A 25077-nucleotide genomic window follows, 5' to 3' on the forward strand; every position below is an offset into this window, starting at 1 on the left:
GGTTGACATGGTAGAATATGATAGCATTTGTCACTGTGAGCACATATCTGTGTCTGAGCACTGGAACTGTTAGTAAGAAGTTCTTGAAGACGAAGTCAGACAGAAGATGAACACAACCATAGGACTCAAAAGGATGGTCCACATATCTCAGTTAAAGTATAATAGATAAGTCCACAAGCAAAGGAGAGTGTATGGATGAAACCGAATTCATCCTCAAGTCTTGATAAGTACCTTCATGAGATGGCCCCTGTTTTTTTCCCAGAATTTCACCATGATGACGCTGATATGTAGACTATATTTTATATAGCATATATTGTGGACAGAAGTAGGTCAAACATTGAAAAAGCTAGCTGGGTGCACTAGACCCAGGATAAAAAAGTGCCTAATCCTGTTAGGCGCATTGCTGGCTGGAGTGGAAAAAATGACAGTGCAGAATCCTCAAGATAAGGAAACATTCCTACAGTGAGGCCAGTCCGGGCCTGGGGAGAATTGGCCCCATGAAGTAACAGTCCACAAAAGTCACAAAAACTAATAGGCCAAAGAAGAGCTATAAAAACGATAGATTGGACTATTGAGGATAAGAAAGAAATTGTGTGGTGTTTACTATTATCCAAAAAGCCCAGAATGTCCGGACCAAATAGATACAAAAATATTGAGAGAGAAATTATTTTTATTTTTATTTTACATTTGTTGGCCAGGAAAGTCCGACTGGATATATGTCCATTTTCAGCAGAGGCCTGGGGAGAAAAGCTCCAAATATAGTAATGAAATTTTGAAAACATAGTTAAAACAGATTTTTGACTAGACTCATCTTAAACTTTAAACATAATTAATATACATATTTTTTACAAGTACAGTCATAGAGAATAACATAACACAGAGAGTTTTTACATAGCTAAACAACAATTCTTTAGGAATAGTTAAAGGGAAATAATCAAAGCAAGAGGAATCTAAAAAAGGGAAATAATCAAAGCAAGAGGAATCCAGTACCAATAGACTTAAAAATGAGAAGCAAAAGGGAGACAGTGTCAGTCAGGATTTGAGCATGGACATAGCCATTGTGATTTTAGGAAGGTTTTAAGTTGTTGTTTGAAAAGAGGAGTGGATGTCAGGGATGTTAGTTCTCTTCGAGGTTTGTTCCATGGGATACCAATCAATTAGAGGAAAGAAAAACACTTCCACAAGAAAAAGTGTAAGAAGCTTGAAATAAAAGTGTGTGGTCATTAATACAACAGATTTGTGAAAAGCTTTATATAGACCAAGAAACTTTGATTTGTTTGGAAAAATGTGCATCTGAGGACATACGAAAATATAAACAACAAAACCAGGAGATTTTTGAAAACTCTAAAAAAAGAAATATGGACATTTGAAAGAGAGTGTTGATATGGTGCAGTATTTATGCAAAGGTGAAAGCCTAATTAATCACTATGAAAAAAGCAGCCCCACAGATATTTGAAGAGAAATATAGGCAAATGCATCCAGATATGGAAAATTTCACAATAGAAAAAAATATCACAATAATGGAATGTACAAAAGAAGATTAGTGAAGTAGAAGTTAAAAAAATAGAAGTTGAAGTTATGGAATGCCTGCGAATTGAAGGCTATGGTGGGTGTAGAAGGTATAACATAGGTTACATCACTCACAGCATGATGGAATGAGTCCCCACAATAAGGAGAAACAGGAAGATCAGGAGACATCTGAAGAAGAAATATGGACATGGGAAAGAAAAACATTTAATATGGTGTAGCATTTATGCAAATAGCAAAACTAATCAATGCAAAAAGAGCAACACCAAAGGTATTTGAAGTGAAATTCAGGCATAGGAATCTGGACGTGGAAAACTTTACAATACAAAAAATAAGACAAAAGGGCAAAGTAGAAAAGATGATTAGTAATGAGAAATTAAAGAAATAAATTAAACAACTGCAATGTGAAGGATTCCGTGTAGAAAATCTACTGTCCCATTATTTCCTCACCTTCCCTCTCTTAACATTAACTGTCTGTCTCTCTCTACTGCTGAATTTCACATGTTACTGCTTACCCATATCTAATTATATATTTCTATTTTGCACGGTTTAGATAGAATAAGAAATGGTAATACAAATTAATGCAATTCCAAATGTTTGTTGTTCTTGTGATTTATTATAGACTGCATAATGTTGTAAAAGCAATATCTAACTATTATGTCAACATGCCTGTTATGGAGCTTTTCTCCCAGGGCCTCTGCTGAAAATGGGCTTAGCAATAAAAATTAAAGTAATTCGAAATGTGTTTATTGTTCTTTTGATTTATTATAGACTGCATAATATTGTAAAAGCAATGTTAAACTGTATGTCAACATGTCCATTATGGAGCTTTTCTTCCCAGGCCTCCGCTGAAAATGGGCTTTAGCCTACTTGGACTAACCCAGTCAACAAATGCCTGCCTAAATAGATGGATGGATGGATATTGAGCTAGAGAGAGAGAGATAGGCAGATAGACAGGCAGACAGACCAATAGTGACTATACCTAATAAAGGATCCAATGTACTGGACCTTATGCTGACTAATAAGGGGGAATGCTCCCCCCCCCCCCCAATGTGTCATCCTCCCTGGTAAGGTCCAACCAGAAAGGCGTCTCCTTCAAAATCAACTCCAAAATCCTATTAAAACCAAAACAGTAACTGTTCCAAGATAAATTACCCCTTATTTCAGTGATGAATTCCTAAAATTCACTGCCCCTCCAAAGCTACACAACCCAGCAGCCTAAGCTGAATTGGTCTCAGAGACTCTGTAAAACAATAATGCATGCATAGATGTGATTTACCTACTAGAAGTAAGCTGAGAAATAGCTGTAGAAACAACCCAACATCTTGGTATCCTAAATTAAACAAGCTATAAAAATGGAAAAAAATCATAGCAAAAATCAGAAGGGGTAAATCGCACAGAACTCGCTCAAAATAAATAGGCAACTACGAGTGTTAATTACGTCAAGTAAAGCCGGCTGTAAGGCTAAGATAGCCTCCCAGGTGAAACATAACCATAGGCCCTTTTGCAATTAAGCAGAAACCTCAAGGACAGCACCCAGTCCTGAACTTGTGTCTAATGGTGCCACATTCACTAAGCCTGGTGATATAGCAAACCTGTTAGCAAACAAATTCAGTTTCAGCTTTACTTCACGCTTACCCCAAACATCCCCTCAAAAATATCCTCAAACATAACCTGTCCAACTACAACTAGGGAACACCTACCGGCTGCACTCACTCAAGCCAAGAACATGGCCGCAAAGGGTTCTGACAGGTTGCCTCCTGAATAGTCTGAAATATAGCTTGACAGGACTCCTGGAGTCATTATTTAATTATACAGTCTTAAAACATGCTGTGTGTGACATGAATGGAGGACTGCAACAGTAACAGTCATCCCCTTCATTAGGGTGGACCCTCAGCAGCTCCTGTAAACTACTGACTCATTAGTCTGAATAGTCTTGTTTGCAAGGCCATGGAATGAACTATTTTATTTTATTTTACATTTGTTGGATGGGATAGTCCATCTGACTGGATGCATGTCCATTTTCAGCGGAGGCCCGGGGAGAAAAGCTCTAAGGTAAACAGGAACAATAACACATGTTACAACTATAATTTTGACAAAAACTACATAAGCAAACAAGATTAAACATGTTCCACAGTTTAGAGTTAATCCCTGGTGAAAGTCCAGGGGTAAATTAAACAGTAAGTTGATTAATAGATTTTACACATTCTAGAAATAAGTTTGCCAGGCTTGATAGAATGACATAGCCAGGTGAGTGCCAGATGTTGTTTGAGTCTAGTTTTAAATTGACCTAGGGAGGAGAGTAAAGTAATGTCAGCCGAAGTGTGTTTATCATGTAAAGTGTCAACTAGGACATAATAGACTGCCAGATGCTGGATCCATTCCAGTTTGGTTTTGTCGAAGGAAGGTCATATTAAATGAATCTGGTGGACTTCTGTGAAAAGGTCATTAAGGCAATGTATAAGGGAAAAATGGTGCATACTGCCTCCAAAGATCTTGCTTAAGCATTTGATACAGTACCCCACTTGGGTAATTTTGACTTGGTCCAGATTTCATGCTCCAGGAGGTTGAGTTATATCCCCTTTATTTTAGTTATTATCCAGATATCTTGAGCTGAGAGGTCCAGAGGTATCCAACCCTCTTTAGTGATGCCACTGCTAGATTGAGCTCCACCCCCCCACCCCCAAAAAAAAACACACATGCTTATCCACTTAGTGATGCAGTTTTGCCATAATATTTAAAATTTGTTCATATTTTTGAGGTTTTGTGCCCCCTTCATACCTCTCAACTGTGCATAATTTAGAATCATATTAATGGTGTGTTCCTCATAAAATTTGTGGTTTTGTGACAAATGCCTGAGGGCTGAAGGCACTAAATAATACCATTCATGTGAGCTACAGACTTCTTATTCATTTCTTCTAAAATTGTATGCTAACACAAATCCTGTTCTAGCTGTTTTCTATGTTTCCAGCAGCTGCCACTGCTAGATCAATCTAACTCTTCACATGCATGCATACATAGGAGCGGCGCACGGACACACACACACACAAAGACACGCACTTTAGCTCTCATTCACGCAAACACCTGCATACACTCACAAAATCAGACAAATATAGACACGCATGCATCCATACTTTTCACTCTTTTTTAAATGTTTCTTTTACCTTTGCACTAGCTATACAGCAAAAGTGCTGCTTAGCGAGTGTAAAATAGCAGCTTGATCATCTCGTTCGCACTCTGATGCATGCATACACTCAGACATAAACACACACTCACATTTCCTTTATGCTGTAGTTCTTTTTATTTTGCACTCTCTAAACAGCATGAATGCTGCTTAGCAAATGTAAAATAATGGTAACTGTTAACTTTTTTCCAATCCGATCTCAGCTTAACATGCTGCCATGAAGCGGAGGGATAGAGGGCATATTACCGGTAAACTAAAACTGCTGGCATGGCTCTTAACTCTACAGATTTTCTCGGAATGGCAAGATTATTCCCTCATATTTACTGGTACATTCCTCATAAAAGACAAGATCATTTAATTACAGACTCGGACAGGCATCCGCTTTGAAGATTTTATATTTTATTTATGTATTTATTATTTAACCAGGTTGGTCCAACTGAGCCAGTGGTCCATTTTCAGTGGAGACCTGAGGAGAATAGCTCCAGTTACAATTAAAGAGATGCAACAAAAGTAAACATTTCAGTGGATATAATAGTAAGAACTTATTCAACATTAAATACAGTCAAGTAGTGTTGTACAGTTGTTTTCTAGTAGCAGAATATATATACATTAAAACAAGGTAATTCAAAAGCAAAAAATATTTACTATGTCAAAAATATTTACAAGAAAAAAGAGAACATTAGAAAAAGAAAAGGAGTGGCTGATGGGAGTGAGAAAAAAGGAGTTAAATAGCAAGTAGTTAGGACATCAGGTTGGAGCTAGACAGGGATAGGACCAGGTCTTCTGGAGGTAGTTTTTAAGCTCAAGTTTGAACTGGTGTTTATGGGCGATACTTCTTATGTTAAGAGGAAGGGAGTTCCAAGAGTTTGCTACAGAGTATTTATATAGGGAATTTCCAATATTTTTGATGGTTTGTAGATGTCCAGAAGATGTTTGTCAGATTTATGAAGGTGATGTCTTGGGTTATAAGGAGATACAATATTAGAGATGGTGGGGCAGGAGGTGGGGTTATAGAGAACTGATTGTATCATGTGCAATTGTGGAAGAAGTAGTTGTTTTGGGAATTCAGACCATTGTAATAACTGGAGGGTGTGGCAGTGGTGGGATTTGTAGGCGAGGATGTAGACGAATCTAGCTATTTTTATTGTATGTTTGCTCTAATATGGTAAGAAGAGATGACTGAAGGTTGCTAAAGACAGGTGCAGCATACACAAGAGAGGGTAAGAGAAGAAATAGGGCAAGGGAGGGTTTGGTGGAGGGTGAAAGTAGATGTTCTTCGTGTTTCACTGTTGCAGTCATCCCATTTGGGTTATCTGCCTGCAGGTAGCCCTCAGCCAGTCTGAATATCAGAGTCTTCGGATTTCTGCATCGGATGCTGTCGCTTCTTCCATGACGTCAGGGGTATAAAACATGCAGCCGATGCCATTGCATCAGTCTTTCTTGCCATGCGGTGCCCAAAGCAGAAGCAGTTTGCAAGTGCCGGTCGGCCGACTCTTGAAATTTTCGTTTTTGAGATAAGTACCCTGTTGGGGATCCTTTTTTCTTGTCCTAACCGATGTCAGAAAAAAAATTAACAATCGTCTTGCCTGTGGAAAGCAAATACCTCATAGAGATTTTCATTCTTATTGCATCACCTGTCTAGGCCCAGACTACGACAACCCTCGCTGTCGGCTTTGTGCCTTGTTCAATGCCCGAACTATTTGTCATTGGGCTATTTTTGTAGCTAAAACTTTCATTCTCAATCTCCGTATTCCGAAATGGCTTCATTAAGCCATCCGACTACCGAACTTCCGAAAAATCGTAAGGATAAAGACAGAGACAGACCGCATAGGTCCAAAACTGCCGATTATGCTTCCGATAAGCTAGTCGCCAGTCTGCCATTACTCAATGAGGTGCTTTCGCAGCCCCTTATACCCGCCACTACAAATTTGCAGGCCTCTACTGAGACCCATTTGGAGTCCAGTATGCAGCGAGATGCTTCTTCGACTATGGAACCTGTGGATGTCTCTACCTTGGATGGGTCCAGAGCTGCTGTGCAGGCACCGGCTTTTGAGGGTCTATTCAGGCCTACCGACTTTCATATTAAACAGACCTCGTTTCGAGCTCGAAATACTGAATTCCTCTGGCCTAAAGCTTGCACTACTCCTAGAAAATCAGCGACCAAACCGCATACTCAGGCCCATATGCCTCAAAAACAAATGATTAGAATGGCTGAAGACCTTATTACCTTAATTAGGAGAAGCCAGCCTTCCCTCTCTGAGAGACCTAGAACTGATTTTCCTTCTGATTCTTCTGATCAGGAATCTCATACCTCTCTTCCTTCTGACTACCAGAATTTACCGGTATCTACTTATGAGGATTCTGATGCAGAGGATTCCATTCCCTCTGCTTCCCCTCCAGAAGATTTTTCTTTTGGTGAAACGTTGATTACCCTTAGGGAGCATTTCTGCTGGGAAAGCCAGGACTATTCTGAGTCCAAGAAGAGACTTAGGGAATTTTTACTCCTGCCTCAACACAGGCCTCTAGCTATCCCTCCTGTTCTGGAGATTGTAGATGGTGTTTTCTTGGAATCCAGCCTTACCCCAGACACTTTGCCTCCAGCTCCCAGGAAACCTGACTGGTACTAGAATACCTGACTCTCTCAAATTCCTCCTCAAAAATCCCACTGCGGATCCAGAGACCATTTCCCAAGGACCAAAAGGCATTAAGGGTACTACTGCCAAAAATCCTCCCCCCTCTGATAGGGACTCTAGAGCTTTAGACAGATGGGGTAAGAAGGTATACACTTCTGCTACTGTGGCCATTAGAACTTTAAATTGCCAGTTTCGTATGTTAAAGTATCAGCAGCTTATTATGGGACTATTAAAATAGTAAATGATGTTGATTCCTGACTGTGCTGAACACAGAGTTAATGCATTCTGCTGAACAAGTTGGTAAACATACTTTCTAATGTGGTTTTGATGCTTTGGAAGAATCTTGCAGGGCTGCCGTCACTGAGTCTGTACTTAGAAGGCATGCTTGGCTTAAGGAACAAAACTTGCCAGATCATGTTAAAGCTAAATTACTGGATGCACCCTTAAACCAAGACCGCCTTTTTGGCATCAAACAGAAATCCTCAAAAGGAGGGAGGAAAAAGCTAAATCTATGCAAACTGTTAAAGATTTCGTACAAGTACAGCCTCCTAAATTCAGTAGGCATTGACCTTCAAAGAACTGGTCTTTTCCAGAGTAGTAAGCCACCCCCGTTTGGAAAAATGCCACAATGACTTATCCTTAACTCCTCCAAGTCCTGCTCAACTACTGGCTCCCTTAGGAGGAAAGCTCGCCCTGCATGCAAAAAACTGGGAACTCATTACCCAGGACAAATGTGTTTTAAACATAGTTTCCCTAGGATACAGATTCCACTTCCACTCATTACCAACCCCAAGTGAATTGCCAGACCTCCCGCCAAATCAGTGGCAGAGGCCCAAAAACAAGTGCTCTCTCTCCTCAGTATCAGGGCTATGCAACCTGTCCCAGCAGAACAAAAGGGACAAGGTTTTTATTCAAGACTGTTCCTGGTTCCCAGAAAAGAAAACTCCTGGCATCCTGTCTTGGACCTGTCTATTCTCAACACCTTTCTGGTAGTTCCAAAATTCAAAATGCTAACTCTTCAACAGCTTCTTCCTATGCTAGCCAAGGATGCCTGGCTGGCAACCCTAGACTTAAAGGAAGCTTACCTGCACATCCCAGTAAGGGAATGTTGCAGACAATAGCTATGTTTCAGTGCAGGCTCCATGCACCATCAGTTCTCTGCACTCCCCTTTGGCTTATCTACTGCGCCCAGGGTATTCACAAAGTGCCTAGCTCCAGCCATTGCCTTTTGCAGGCAGAGATGTATTCAGATTTACCCATACTTGGACAATTGCCTGATTCAGGCAGAAAGTCAGGACTTACTATTACACCACCTGGCATTTGTAAAGAGACTTCTAACATCACTGGGGTACACCATCAACAAGAAGAAATCACACCTAGTACCCTGCCAACAGATTGTATTCCTGAGAGCAAGCTTGAACACTGCTGCCCAGAGGGCATTCCTCACTCTGGAGAAACAAGTTTATTTGACAACCTACTGGCCACAAAAACCCAACTCTCTCTGCAAGTAAGATCCTGCAAGCCCTGGGGTTCATGGCTTCTTGCATTCTGTTAATTCCATATTCAAGACTGCATATGAGGAAACTTCATTGGTATCTGAAAAGTCTGTGGTGTCAACATTCTCAGGACCTAGAAACAATGATTCCTATCATTCCTTGTCTAAGGACAGAGTTCCTTTGGTGGGCAGAGGCCTGCCACCACAACAAGGGCCTCCCTGCCACCCAAACCCTAACAGATGCATCATACTATGCATGGGCTCCCATGGCAGGGCAGTGCATTCAGGGCAAATGGACCCCAAAATAGATGCACCTGCATATCAATCAAAAAGAAATGTTAGCTGTACAGAATTCTCTGACAGCCTTCAAAGACCTTATTCTTCCAAGACAACTACTGGTAAAGACAGACGACACCACAGTTATGTGGTACATAAACAAGCAGGGGGGGAACCCATTCCTACCCACTCTGCAGACTAACCATGGCTCTGTGGAACACAGTCTTGAACTACCAAGTGAACCTGCCAGGCAAACTAAATTTAATGGCAGACGATTTAAGCAGAAATCTCATAGACCCACACGAATAGAAACTGGAACCCAAAATATTCAAGCTCTTGAGGAACGAATGGGGGACTCCAGAGGTAGATCTGTTTACCTCCCCTCAGAACTACCAATTGAACAAATTCTGCACCAGAACTCCCCATAGTCAAGCTTGGAAAGTAGATGCCCTGTCCTTTTCCTGGGAAAGCCCCTCAATTTATGCCTTTCCCCCTCTGCCTGTCCTCTCATATTCTGCTAAAGACCAAGCAGGACAAGCCGAGGACAATACTGATTGCCCCAGACTGGCCATGCTAGCATTGGTATCCCCTTTTGCACAGTCTGACAGGGCTACAGCCATGGCACGTGCCACGGAACCCTTCCCTGCTGTCCCAGCAGGCGGGCCGGATTCTGCACCCTCAATTTCAAACCCTGAACCTTACAGCCTGGCTAATTCCCTGAGCTCACCCCTAGCAACCCTCAGCAAGCAGGTGCTGGATGTCATTTTTGAGGCAAGGAGGCCTAGTACTAGAAAATCCTATTCAGAAAAGTGGAAAAGATACTGTTCCTGGAGCCAGGCTCAGGGGAGGAGCACAACGGTGCCCAACTTACCCCATATTCTAGATTATTTTAACAGAAATGCTGCACAAGGGCCTATCTTTCTCTTCAATTAAAATTCATGCCTCTGCCATTTCAGCTCATTATAATACTGAGCCACCCCTCTTCTCTCATGCCCAGCTAAAGCAATTCCTTAGAGAGGCCAAAAATTTAGCCCCCCCCCAGGAGAGCTCCCACTCCAGCCTTGGGACCTTATCTTTGTATTGGAAAGACTCACTCTTCCACCCTTAGAATCAGCTACTATAGCATAAGTGAAATTCCTTTTCTGGAAAACAGCCTTACTTCTAGCCATCACTTCAGCATGAAGAGTGTCTGAACTGCAGGCCCTCATGGCAGTGGAACCCTTCATTATCTTCCATGCGCACAAGGTTTCCCTCAAGACTAATCCATCCTTTATGCCCAAGGTGGTGTCTAGTGCGGCTCTAAACCAATCCATTCATTTGCCTACCTTTTTCCCTACTCCTCAGAATAAGGGGAAAAGGATACTGCATTCTCTGGATGTGCACAAACAGTTTAGATTCTACTTGGACAGAACTAAGCCTCTCAACATCTGACCAGCTGCTAGTTAGTTGTGCTGCAGGGGCCGAGGGGAAGGCCATTTCAAAGCAAACCATTTCCAAATGGGTAGCCCATCGCATCCATTTCTGCTACAAGCACCATGGAAAACCTACCCCACAGGGGATAAGATCACATTCCACCAGGGCTGCATCTACCTCTACAGCATTTCTCAGAGGAGTCCCTACCAGGGACATCCTGGAAGTTGCCACCTGGAGCTCTGTGCATACTTTCACCAAGCATTACCACCTGCCTATCTTTTCTAAATCCAGAGCTGGATTTGCCACAGCAGTCTTACAGGGCCTGATTGCTAGCCCCAATGCTCTTTAACTGCCTCCACCCTTCCTTAGCTTAGGGAATCAACCCAAATGTGTTGACTGCAACAGTGAAACACGAAGAACATAGTACAGTTGTGTACACTTCCCGTAAATGTAGATGTTCAAATGTATTCACTGCTGCAGTCCTGGTTACCCACCCTCCAACCCACAGACTTCTCTTAGCTCTACCTTTCCTTTTTGTTTGGGATGTATTATAATGTGTATTTGCTTTTTGCTGGGGGTGTGCTATACCATATAATTGCTTCCTGTTGTGGGGGCACCTGACATCTGTCGCAAGAAAAACTGATGTAATGGCATCGGCGACAGCATTCAACGCAGAAATCCGAAGACTCCGGTATTCAGGCCAGCTGAGGGCTGCCTGCAGGCAGATAACCCAAATGTAATGACTGCAACAGTGAATACACTCAAACATCCACAATTATGGTAAGTGTACACATCTGTACTTTTACGATTACGGTATAGGAGACCAAGTTTTGGGTGTGTTTTTTTTTTTTATGCATTGATTGATGTGAATGTTGAATTTTAAGTCATCAATAGTGACACCAAGTAATTTAGTAATGGGATTCAGGTATGATGTTGGTTTTGTCAAGGAAAGTAATGAAAAAGGATTTGAGATGTGCCATTGTTTTAGGGAGGAAAAGTAGAAGTTTAGGGCTTTTTTTTTTTTTTTGGGATTCAGTGTTAGTTGGTTATCAGTAAGCCAGGTTTTGGTGGACATGAAAGTATTTTGGGTAAGAGCATGGAGTTCAGGGATGCTGTGGGTGGCAGTAATAAGTGTGGAGTCATCGGCATATTGTAAAACCTTAGACAGGTTAGTAGCAGAGCGTAATCTGTTAGTAAAAATGTTAAATAGGAGGGGACCCAGAATGGAGCCCTGGGGAACACCAGTGTTGACAGACAGAAATGAGGAGGAGACAGTTTGCCAGCATATGGATTGTTGTCTATTAAGTAAGTAACCACAGAACCAGTTAATGGAGGGGGTAGAGAGAGAGAGAGATGAAGGTCAGAGAGTTTAGGTATTAGTCTAGGGTGAGAGACAGTGTTGAAAGCCTTTGAGAGATCCAGGAATAAATTAGATAACTAGAAGGTTATCGCAGGCTTCTGAATGAGAGTAGAGCGGTAGATGTGCTTTGATAGGGTCTAAATCCATGCTGGGTGGGAGTTAATAGATTATCAAGCAGGTGTTTTAGTAACTGTGTGGACATATTTTCAAGAATTTTAGAAAGGGGAAAAAGTTTGAGTGTATTTAGTTGGGATTTAATGAAGGAAATGGGAGCAGGTTTAAGGAGAATGAATTGGTGGAGGAAGGACTGGGAGGGACAGGCAGAGTAGAGGCAGTGGGACTATGTTGAGTTAGTCTTTGAATTTTCTATATGAAGTGTTTGTTTAATAGGGCAATAGTTTCTTAGGCAGTATTTAGAGGGAAGGGGTTGGGGGGGGGTAGGAGGGGTTACCAGGGTACAGGATTTTATTAATCGTGGACCAAAACCTTTTAGGGTTTTTATGTGGGCTGTATTGGTTGGAGGCAAAGAATTTTATTTTTGTCTTTGATGACCAGCTTTTTACACAAGTTTCTAAGCAGCTTGTTGTACTGTTGGAGTAAGGGAGGAGTTTTATTTTTTACCTAATTTTTCCAGGTAGCATCTTTCTGATGCATAATACAGCATGTTTGCTTGGTTAGCCAAGGGAAAGGGTTAGTTTTTACCCTGAATTTTCTTGATGGGGCCATGGAGTTGAGTATGTCAAGAAATATCTTATTGAAGGTAATGTTGGTGTCATTAAGGGTGAGGTTATAGAAGAAGGCCCAATTGATATTGGACAATGTAGAGTTAAACTTATTTGGATTGAATTGAGTCAGGTTGCGATGTTCTCTGGGTGAGTGTTGGGATTGTCTATAGATGTAGGTAGGGCAGTGGTCACTCAGAGTTTGGGAGAATGGCTGGGTTATGATAGAGGCTAGGATCAGAAGTGAGGATCCAGTTTACAAAGAAATGCTTACAGGAAATATATGAAGAAAAGGCATTTTAATGTTCTGCAATGCATTTGTTTGCCATAAGTGTTTAGTTGTTAATCATATTGCAGAACATTTAAAGCACGACACACCATATAGCAGCACATTATTAAGATGGTTTGCAAGTCCCTTCAAATTTAAATTAAAATGAACAGGTATTATAACAAACAGCTCCTGTTTCACATACCTGAATTAAAGAAAAGTAAAAGACTTCCATGACTAAAATTCAGTCCACTGTTTCAAAAGTGAATAGTCTGTCAACAGAACACATGCTTCCAGCAACTACAGAGAGAATAACAGCTCCCTCATCTGGCTTTTTTAGGCACAAGAGAAGTTGAAAGAAACTTCTGGATACATAATTTAAATGGGCGTTTTCGGGGTCTAAGGATTGAACGATGGGCTGCCCTTTAGCAAAAACTGAAAGAAAACAAAGGGCATTATTACTGATCTGTTGCAATGCCCACCCACTGAATACAACGCCACGAGAATGTTTATAGGCAGGAACATGGATCCCAGTAATGAAGGTGTGCAGATAGGGGGATGAGAGAAACAGTAAAAAAATTTTTTTTTTTTATCTGCAGGTACAAGTATTCCATGATGCTAGTGTCAAAAGATAGGGGAGAAAGAGATGAAAAAAATGAGGAAACGTTTAGAGAAGCACGTAGTGGTACTTTAAAGGCAACATCACAGTGATGTGGTACATAAACAAGCATGAGAGAACCAGATTTACCCTCTGTGCAGACTTCTTAACGGTTGCTTCTGAAATAGCTATTCTGCACAGCATACTATTAGAACAAATTTGTGCAGCAGACAAGCTGAGCAGGACCAGGACAGACTCTCATAAATGGAAACTGATTCAGAGGGTCTTCCAAGATTCAATCCCTCTGTGGGAAATGCCTCAAATAGATCTTTTTGCCACCACTCACAGCAGTCATTTTGGAAGATGTTGTCCAAGGACTCCATGCAGGAAGGCCTGGAACACAGATGCATTTTTTTCCCTTGTACGGAAATGCTCCTGTATGCTTTTCCAATCTTTCCACCAATATCTAATGTCATTCTGAAGATTTAGGACGACACTGCAAATATCATTGTGGTGACTCCCTTCTGGCCCAAGCAGCAGTGGTTCTCCCTTCTTTTGGAATGGCCAAGGGCAATTACCATAAGCTTCTTCACAGATTGAATTTACTCACACAAGACCCAGAGGTGCTTGGTATATTCCAACCCGTACAACTGCAACTGACTGCCTAAAGGTACCTTTTAGGCCCCTTTTTTCTGAGGATGTGCAGCAGGTATTGATGGAGACAAGAACACTTGCTACTAGATGACTTTATTGTATGGAAAATCTTTTATAGTTTGTGCTTAAAAAAAGGAAAAAAAATAGCCAGCACCTATTCAGAGCTAGTGTTTTTCTGGTTTTATATTCGAGTTAATATCCAGTGGCTTGTACTCCACAATCAAGTTTCATTTGTCAGCCATTTCAGCATGACTGTCCATAGATCCCCCTCTTTGAATGCAGTCTCGTGAAAATGTTTTTTTCAAAGGGGTATTGCATATGAAGCCTCTTAGAAAACAGGTTACACCTTCTTAGGATCTTAATTTTGTGTTAGAAAAACTGACTCTATTCGAACCACATCATCATGCTGACTTGAGGATTTTGAATTGCTCTGACCTCTGCAAGAAGACTGTCCGAGTTGCAAGCTCTTATAATGGGAAAACCTTATCTTATTTTCCACAAAGATAGGGTCTCCTTAAGAACTAATCCTTCCTACATGCCTAAAGTAGTATCCTGGTTTACCTTGAGTCAAGCTATCCACTGCCCTGTATTCTTTTTAGAACAAACAGTATAAGGGAATGTGTACTTATAACACAGGTACTATCTTGACAGAAGAAAATCTTCCAGAACATCTGATTAGTTGCTCATTTCTTGTGAGGGTAAGACAAACTGGTACCCTGTGTTAAAGCAGACAGTTTCCAAATGGTTGTCTCATGGTATTACCTTTTGTTATACTCACCACAACAAAACTATTCCAGATGGGGTCAACGTTCATTCAGACAGTGCCTTTGCTTCAGCTGGGCATTTTTTGGAAAGGTTTGGATTCTGTAAGTATTCTAGAAGCAGCAACTTGGTCCTCTTTGCACACTTTTACAAAGCACTATAAGCTAGATTCCCTCTCCAGGTGTCAGACAGTTTTGTTAGGACTATTCTCAAGGGGTTCCTGCACCCCCTCATCCTTCCTCCTTCTTCCGGTCATGTTAAGCTATGGTAATGTTCCCATACAGTTTTAAGCTACTGCAGCAGTGATCCATATGAAGAACATAGTACAATTGTGTAAGTTAAACTTACTGTAACAGTAAATGTTTGAATGATCACTGCTACAGTATCTACTCCCTCCATACCTCTTATTTTTGTATATTTTTTACTCCATTGTGTTATTATTTTTATTTTCCTAGTGTTGTCTTTCTCACGGCTTTAACCTCCACCTCCCCCTCTCTTTTGGTATGAAATCTCTAAAGGGCTTGGTACCCAAACCTGTCTTTTAGTTAGCTCAGCTTATGCCAACTAATGGTTACCAGAAGCTTTGGAATCTGGCCAGCTGTTATATGCTTAGGATGTAACCCGTATAGCTCAGGCTACTGCAGCAGTGATCATTTGAACACCTACTGTTACGGTGTTTACTTACACAACTGTACTTTTTACTTTGTGATGGCTAGTCACCATCTCAAATACACCGAGTTGCCTTTGGTGATGAAATGAAAAATAAAATGTACAAATGCATCTGTGTAGAAAGGTGGCAGTAATGGGGAAGGCACAAAGCTGTGTTCTGGTAAACCAGAGCTAGAGAGGGGAAATTAAAGGGGTTCTTAGTGAAATGAAACTTAATATTGCTAGTTCCTTCTAAACATTATAAATTGAATGTATTTGCGATGTTTTCTCTCACTGACTTTATAAAGATGACATGGCCAAGTGTGTGTGTGTGGGGGCGGGGGGGGGGGGTGCATGTTGAGTACAGACTTCTGAAAGGTGAAGTGAGTCAGTATTACAGGGGCTCCTCCCTCCTTTTTAAGAAGACACTGGAGAAAAATGATCTTGAAACATTAAGGGATAGTATTCAGTTTCAGGGAGCTTTGAGGATAAATGGATGGAAGCCTATGCTTGACTTGGGTGAATTGAGTTCTGTGGGCATGCAGTGTATAAATGTTTAATGTGATGCATTTGTGTGGATTTGTGTGGGGGGGAGGCATTATGTACTTTTTTATTATTCAGTTGTTCATTAATTTTCCAGTTCTGCTTTATTCTCTTCATGACTGCAAGGAAGCCAGAGACTATCCTGACAAACAGAGCAGGATTAAGGCATGAAGTCATTGTCTTTGATGTCAAAAAAAACAGTCACCCACACAAACATGCAGACTCCATGAAGAAGGCAGCTCAGCTGAAAACCCAACTTGAAAACCCAGTGCTATGAGGCAGCAGTGTTAACCACTGCACCATCGTGACACCTTTGTTTTTCTTATAAAAAATAAACAAGTTGATCAAAAAGAAAAAGGTCAGCCCAGTTTCTAGAAAATAAAGTATGGAAATATGCCACAGAACGCATATGTCAATGGCAAATTTTGTCCTGCAGTGATTACTTTTCATTTAGAAGAAATGTGCCTCAAACTTTATTAGTCGGTGTTGTTGTGTGTGTGGAACTTGTACACATGTATAATTGTATATGTACTCAGACAGAAAGGGTTTTTATGCTTGAAAGTTTATTTTCACTTTCAAATACATCTGTCTGTAAAGCTTAGAGATGCATTTTTGCTGCTAATGACTTGTACATAAGTGTGGTAACCAAATGCATTTCTTCTTTTGTTTTTAGTGAGTGATCCTAAGGCAGAGTATATTGGCACAGAACCGTGGAAGCCTAAAGAAGCTTTAGAAGAAGACGCTGGTCCTATCACAGATAAGGCAGACATATTTGCATTTGGCCTGACACTGTGGGAGATGATGAGTCTTTCTATGCCTCACTTAAATCTAGGAGATGATGACAGCAATGACGGTAAGTATAAAACATTTATTATACTAGTGGTCAATTTTTCATGACAATAACAGAGACTATCTGAAATGATAGACTCTTTCTCCTCCTTCAAATGGCACAAGTAAGGTCAATAGGACTCAGGCAGCTTGGCATCTGAGTAATTCCCAGGTTCTAACGCCTCCCTATTTTTCATAATACTGTGAAATGTAACTTCCTATCCACATCTTATTTGCTGTTTAAAGAGCTTGCTTCAGTGCATTTTAAACAAATTGTCATGAAATTCAGAGTTTTTTCAGCTCCCTGATCATTTTTCTTTGTTGTTGTTGTTGTCAGTATTTGGGTCAAACCCACCCTTTTTCTTGAATTTCACAAAAACTTGTTTTGCCTATCCCTAGGCTTCAGCATTTCCCCCATGTGTTTTCATTTTACTTTCCAGTGTCTTATCTGTACTGTTTGTTTAAAAAAAAAAAAAAAAAAGAGTGAGCAGATTGCTTCCATTTCGTTGGCCTTACTTCTTTGCCTGGTCTCAGTTTTTCTTTTCCATTTAGCAAGTACTGGATTCCAGAAGTATTTGCCTTTTTGAGGTGTTTCTGTCTTGGTTTCTAAAGTCTTTAGCATTAATGTATGGGTGGGAAATGCTCTGGATTTAGGAAATTTAAGAAATATATGTAAAATCTGACTCACACATATAGGTTGTTTTGGGGAGACATAATCTCTCAGTTAATGGAGTTTTCCAAGATGGTGGTACTTTGAGTAGCAGGTTGATTAGAGCTCTCCCAATATGAAAATTGAAAGTATTAAAAAAAAATAGCTAGTAAAAGTTATCCATTTGGGTAAAATTCAGTCTAGTCATATTGCCTGGATGCAAGGCAAAGAAGAAATTTAGGGAAAGTAAGACAACATCGACCCAAAAAGGAGAAGAAAATCTCTGGCTGGGAAGAACGTTGTGGCTGTTTAACAAAAAGCGGTTCATGATTTAACTTTAGTACACAAGATGGATTCCAGTAATTTAGAGAAAAATTAAATCAAATGCACTCATAAGTGTTTAAATAAGTGAGACACTGAAAGACTATATAAAGTCAAATGACAAAAGGCTAGAATGACTAGGTAGCTTTAAGTAGCAATTCAGATGTGATGATAAAATATTGAAATTAGAGACTGAAATAAAGACTGGATGAATATGAGACTTCTCAAAAAAACTTTGTCTTTCGGCTTTTCCTGGTTAGGGATCGCCACAGCGGAACTCCGGTCCGCTAATGATTGGCAGTAGATTTTCACGAACGCCGAGGTGCCAGCTCGACGTTCAACCTTCAACGAAGGCACGCCCATTTATGCATGTCTTTCGAATGCCCACCCAACCGCTAGGAAGACATGCAGACTCCACACAGAAGGCACTAAAACTATTTAAAATAAAAGAGTTAGAAGACAGAGCTTATACAGAAAACATGATATGTTCTGCTTTATCAGAGAAACCAGAAGGAATAGATTGTTTTAATGTTATAAAAGTAAAAATAAGCAGCTGGATTTATATTCCACAGCAGAATTTGTTAATTGAGAGGACACATCATGTGCATGCTCCAAAACTGGCAATGAGAAAACAGCCTAGATTTGTATTGGTAAATATGTAGTTATATTTATCAGAAAATGCTACTCCTGACAACAGTGTGATAGAACGAAAAGGTATTAAAAATTAGAGACACCATTGTGTTTCAGGAAAGTGATTATTCACTGTACATCATGCAGAAGATGAGTAAGTATATCACTGCAACCAGATGATATTAAGATGCAGGTGTGAGATTCAAGTTGCTATATCGAGATGTCTTCAAAATGTTTTTCCTGAGGCTCAGACATTTTGAATGCAGAACTAGCTAAGGAGAAATTAAAAATATTAAGCAACAAAGAGTGAGCCACCAAAGCTGAAGGGGATTCTTTTTCATTCTTCTGACAGTAACAAAGCCACAAAGACAGAATTTTCCAGTTAAATTCCATTGTTCTATAAGAACATATTTGGGCAACAGAAAAAAAAAAGTTGAAGAGCTGACAAGAACCAGAAGTACATTATATTTGAACCAGAGACCAGTGTTAGGATGTCAAGATAAAATCCAGGCAGGCCCTTCCTTGGGTTGTTAGTATGCTTTGAAATTGGTCCTCATGGCTGGCTTGTCTGCCTTTGAATCACCTTGTAATGATGTGTAGCTAGTTGTTAGGTTTGCTTCTGCTACCTTTTCACTTATGGCTAACTAAACTGTGTTTTTACATTAAGAAGATCGAGACTGCAATGCTAGTGGTAGAAGAAATGCAATCTGGTCTGTACGAGTTGAGATTCACACCAGTCTGCTTAAGTGAGAATTACTTGTTGCAGCTAATTTCTTGATTTGTTTCTGATGCATTTCACTTTTGGCTAACTAATGTGTTTTTACATTAAGAAGACTGGGAATGCAATTCTATTGGAAGTAGAAAGGTAACCTGGCTTATCAGAGTTAGGAAACACAAGAGGGCTTAAAGTGATAATTTCTTGTTGTAGCTAGTTGGTAACTCTTCACTTTTGGCTAGACAAAGTTTGTGTTTTTATACATTATGAAGACTGAAGTGACTGCTATTCCGGTGGCAGTAGCAAAGTAGTCGGGTCGTCTAAGTTGGAAAACACACAGGGAGATGTTTCATCAACCAGAGGACTTTTTATGGACTTAGTTGTTTGATGTTAATCTGCACTTGAGAGTACTTTTGCTGTGCCTTTACAGTGAGTTCCAGGATCATCCATCTTGTGGCAGAAGGTATTTATGTGGTCTCTCTGAGTTGGGAAGCATTCCAGCTTATATATATATATATATATCTGTAGAGAGAGAGAGAGAGAGAGCACAAGCAGAAAACTATAATTCACAGTAGAAATGGGTGATGATGATGAAAAGGGTGTGGAAGCTCAAAAAACAAGGAGAGACTGAGTTTTTGGATGCAGGCCTTCAAGGAGAACAGCAATAATCACAGAATGCTAACCTATAAAGTAGCCAAAATAATCCTAAGAACTAAGCCAACATGGGACTGGAGAAAGGAGATTCTGTCAATAAGGATGACTGCAGGTAGGGATATAGACAACAGGCAGGAGGAGGCTGGAGTTTATTGGAGAAAACTGGCAAAAGAACCAAGGTATTGAGAGCAAATAACTAGAGAGGGAAAGATGATAGAAAGGGAAGATGCCAAGAACTTATTTGGACTGCAGGTTAGAGATTGCCTTCCCTATCACTGACTTAGGTTCATAGGTATGTACTAGGCTAATGGCCTTGGAGCCTTTACGAGCCTAGCCCATAGGATTACCCTGCATCGTGCCGCCTGACCTTAGTTCCCAGTGCCTCTGTCAAGTAAAGCTACTGGAGTGATCCCTGGGGTGAATTTTCTATTTCCCATCCATTCATCAAGATCCCTCTTGAAGAGGGCCAGTGAGGTGCTCTGCTTGACATGTTATGGGAAGTCTGTTCCATAGCATGGGCAATCTCTGGGTTATGAACCTATCCCTTCAGCATGTTCTGTTGATTGTGGTAATGAGGTTGAGGTCTCTGGAGCGTGTGGTGCGGAGGGATTGGGATTTCTTTAGATGTAGCATTTCTAACAGAGCTGGGTCAGACATGGCTTTGTAAGTCGAGCAGAGATCGCCTCTAAGACGATATGAGACAGAACAGTTGGAGTTTTTTGAGTCTGTCCATATAGGACAAATGTTTAAGGTCTAGGATCCTCTTTGTGAGGTACTTTTGCAGCCTCTCCAGTTGTTGCAGGTATTTAGTGAGGTACACACCAAGTGGGACATTGTACTCAATGATTGGCCTAATGAGGGAAGAGTAGAGGGAGACCATGACCTCTTTTCTTCCTGGATGCAAAACCCTTAGTAATGAGATGTGCCACATAGGACTTTCTGACCACAGTGGCAAGGTGGTGGTCAAAAGACAGGTTGCTGTCAACCTGTGTTCCCAGATCTCTTAGAATGCCTTTTGTATTCAGTGGACTACCATCGATGTGGTAATTCATGGGAACCGGGTTTTTCCAAAAGGAAAGTTTTTCCCAAAGGTATAGGCAAAGAGAAAGAAGTAGTGGGGTCCTAAACTAAAGACCAGCACTGGTAGTGTTTATAGTAGAATCCAGAACAGAAGTTGCCATTAAAAAAGGAATGATTAGTAGAGCATATACAATATTGCATGATAACTATAAGAATCAATCAAAGGCGGTTAGAAAGGATTGGGAAGAGAGATTGGATAAGCAATTCACAAAGAAACCATGGGAGTATATATGTATGTCTCCCAAATATGCAACACAATCTAAAAGATTTAGGAATTATGCTTGGAAATATTTACATAGATATTTTTATACCCCAAGTAAACTCCTGAGAATTTTTCCTCAGGTAGACCGCAAATGTTGGAGGTGTGACAAGGAAGAAAAAGGTAATTGGGAACATATTTTTCTTGGAGTGCAGTAAGTTGGTGGACGTTAAGGATTCCCTGCAAGATGCACTGTTGGAGATGCTGGGTGGGGAGACTGGTGTAACAAGGGAGAAGATTTTTCTGAGCTATGAAACCGAATCAGAATTGCCTGGATATGTGGTAAGGCATTGCTGTGTCTAATTATGGTGGCTGCCAAAAATTCAATTGCTGTAAAATGGAAATCAAAATCTAAACCTACTGCACCAGATGTAGTGAATATAGCAACAGAAATAAAACAGCTAGAAATGAGATCTTTAGAAAAGGGTAGGCTCAAACTACATAGGAAAAAAATGTGAATTGCGGGAACAATACATACAGGGGAGGAATGAGGTTTAAAAGAAGGCATGACTTAAATGAGCTATGAAATGATTGTGTTGATAAGTGATGTATAATGTTTGCATCTGAGTGTGTCTCAATATGGTTTGTGATGTAAAATGCTCGTAACTAGGTTTGTCGGTGTGGTTTGTTTTCATTTATATAAATGATGGTTTACTAAAGATGTTTCTTGTTTTCTAAAAGGGGGCATGAATTGAGTAATTTATGTAATGTTGCTTAGGTTATATGATGTATAATGTTTGTAAACGTCAGTTTGTTTGTTTGTCTTGAGTGATAATTTAATAAAGGTATTTAAAAAAAATAAAAAAGTGTAGTCATTTATTGGCCAGAGGGCACAGGAGTTAGTTTCCAGCTTTTTACTGTCGGCTATAAATTAGGCGCTTTTCACAGAGCTGTTCACATTGCAGTGGCAGTTAGCAGTAGCCTGTATACCAGTAAAGCTAGAACATAGGATTTTAATCTGTAACACAGAAAAGCTTTATATAGAGCTAAGTGTAGGGCAGCTAGTTAGCACATCAAACAGCGGTAATATCAGGTCACAGCACTATCTAACATCTAGCTTTAACCCTAGATACCACTCACTCAGTGACCAGTTGGTCTTTGCCTCCCATGTACAAGGTTAAATTCTGCACTTCGGCCAATGCCTTTTTGGAGTTTGAATGTTCTCCCTCTGTCTCTGTGGGGTTTCTCCCACCTCTAAAAAGCATGTGAAGTGTTTTTATCTCAAACTCACCAGTGAATGGAGCTATGGGCAGCAGCACAGACTCTGCATGGTACCCTGTTGGGGAAGAGTCAACTGCTTTAGGCATCTACTGTGGTGCGCAGTATCCTCAAGATAGGAGAACACTGATCATAGATTGCATGCCATGGCAAGGCTAGCTAATCTGCGGTGTAAAATATGGTTCTAGGTGATTCGGTCATATTGACTAATGTCAAATGAGCATGGGTATTTACCAGTGATAAGTGGATTGAGGACCCAGCCTACTCTGAACTACGCCAGGGAACCAGTCTAACAGTGGGAGGGGGTGTATGTGCCCCTATTAGCCAGTCTATGCCCACCATAAAGCACAGAAGCCTTGGGTCAGTAAACTACTAGCTGGCCAGTGTCCAGTTGTCCAGCCTGAGTTACCTGGGATAGCTTTGTTGAGCAGAAGATTGACGTAAAAGCAATCAGCCTGCTAAACATGAACGGAGAATTGTTGCACTCAATGTAGGTTCATTGATGGGATGCAGCTTGTCAGTAAATGACCTGATGGTATGGTTGGAGGCTGGACATCCTATGTAACCAAGAGACAAGATGGAGGGGCAGTACAGAAAAGCCATTTGGCTTGGAATTCAGAGTCTACTACTCAGGAAGAGGACATGCTAGAAAGGGTGTGGGAATTGTGATGAGAGAGGCTTCAGATGGCAGTCAGGGATATCATCAAAATTAGTTTCAGACTTATGGCAGTCAGGCTGCAGTGTAATGATAGGGCAGTATTCATAATCTCAGCCTATGCCCCAGAGCAGGGTTGTGATAGTAAGACGAAGGGTGCATTCAGACAGCAGTTTCAGGGCAGAACAGATCAAGCACAACATGAACTGATGTTGATAATGGGTGACTTGAATGCACATATCGGGACAGACAGAAGAGTGCCTGGCCCCACATGAGAGGGACAACAGGAGTAAAGGAGGACAGGCCAGTCTAGACTTCTCTCTGGCAAATGACTTGAATATAGCCAACACATGGTTCAGAAAGAGAGTCGCAAGATCACATACAAGAGTGGCCAACATGCAATTTGGGTAGACTTTCTCCTAGTAAGGAAAGGGGTAGAATCAATGCTTGCCAAGTTATCCCCAATGAAACAGTTGGCCCACAACATAAACCACTGGCTGCCACAACTGGCTGCAAGCAATGGTCAGAGAAGGCTGTAATGTCAGCAGTGACCAGGCTGAAGACCTGGAAATTGACTGGAGAGAAAGTACAACAGTTCAAGGAATCACTCGGGGTTCTAACACCCCAATAAGTGGAGGAAATAAGTGTGGTTGAAAAAGAATGGCGCCTGAAAGCAGCATGTGTGAAGACTACAGAAGAGAGATGTGGCCGAGCCAAGTATGGAAATAAGGTACGTAAGGAAAGCTGGTGGTGGAATGCAGAAGTCCAGGAAGTCATCAAAAGAAATTAGGCCAACGAGGCTAGGATGGAATACTGGTTGCCTAACAAAGAAAGGCATTGCAGTAGCAAAGAACAAGGCATCAGAAGCAGTCTACTAGCTTCTGGAAAGTGGCTCAGTAGGTGGCACAAAAAACTATGTTAGGTTGCAAGGCAAAGACAGAGAGAGATAGAAAACTGACGCCTTTCATAAGGGATGCTGGCAACTACCTGCTCACCAGTCCACAGGACATCAAAGGCAGATGGAAGGAGTACTTTCAGCAGCTTCTAAATGAAGAAAGCCCCACAGAAGCTGTACTGCCCCAGACACAGACTACAATGAAAGAAGAAGAGAAGCCCACTCTAGAAGAAGTAATAATAACCCTAAGGAAAATGAAGTCCAGGAAAGCAGCAGGCTCAGATGAGATCCCAGTAGATACGATAAAGGTGCTGGGTGAAATAAGGGAGAAATGGCTCCTGATAGTACTCCTAGCAGTGTGGAGAAAAGCGTATCCCAGATGACTGGAGAATAAGCATACTCATGCCAGTGTACAAGAACAAGGGGGACATCCACAACTGTGGGCAGTACAGAATCATCAAACTGCTGTCACATTGTATGAAAGTTCTGGAGAGGGTGATTGATAAAACTGATGCACAGTAGTAGAAAGTAAGATGGGAGATGAGCAGTTCGGGTTCAGATCAAGATGCAGCACAACTGGCCCAATGTTATGCACTGAGATAGATAGTTAAAAAGGAGCTAGATATGAGGAGAGAGTCCAACTGAGCATTCTTAGACTTGGAGAAAGCATATGCAAAATCCCAAAAATGCTGATTTGGGCAGTACTGCGGTAGTCTGAAGTCCCAGAAACATTGACAGAATTAATGCAAGCTATGTACAAGGACCCAATGACTTAAGTCTGAATAATGTTTGGTCTCAGAGGGGTTCACAGTGGGAGTGGGTGTGCACCAGGGTTCAGCTCTGAGCCCACTGCTGTTCATACTGGTGATGGACTACATTTGCAAACAGGTTGTAGGGGACATATCAACAAACTTGGTGTATGTAGACGATGTTCCATTACAGGCAGACTCTGATCAAGAACTTTAGCAAAGGCTAGGGGGAATGGAATGCAAAACTGAAGACACATGGGATGAAACTAAGTACAGATAAGATAGTGGTAATGGCAAGAAATTGGGAAAATCAGAAGAAGCTAAGAACTGAGATAGAAGGA

General features: G+C 40.9%; 1 protein-coding gene across 5 annotated transcripts in view; it reads left to right on the plus strand.

Moving 5' to 3' along the window:
- The window catches only part of PBK (PDZ binding kinase), a 1262077-nt gene that overhangs the window by 1153051 nt on the left and 83949 nt on the right, over positions 1–25077 (plus strand). For all 5 annotated transcript variants that reach the window (XM_044062673.1, XM_044062674.1, XM_044062676.1 and 2 more), the window contains one exon: positions 16757–16936. In XM_044062673.1, coding sequence (XP_043918608.1) covers positions 16757–16936 — 180 coding nt within the window. The remainder of the gene's footprint in view (positions 1–16756; positions 16937–25077) is intronic.

This window comes from Protopterus annectens, chromosome 2.part1 (assembly GCF_019279795.1).
Source record: "Protopterus annectens isolate FY-2018-M chromosome 2.part1, PAN1.0, whole genome shotgun sequence".
In the NCBI taxonomy this organism is placed as follows: Eukaryota; Metazoa; Chordata; order Ceratodontiformes; family Protopteridae; genus Protopterus; species Protopterus annectens.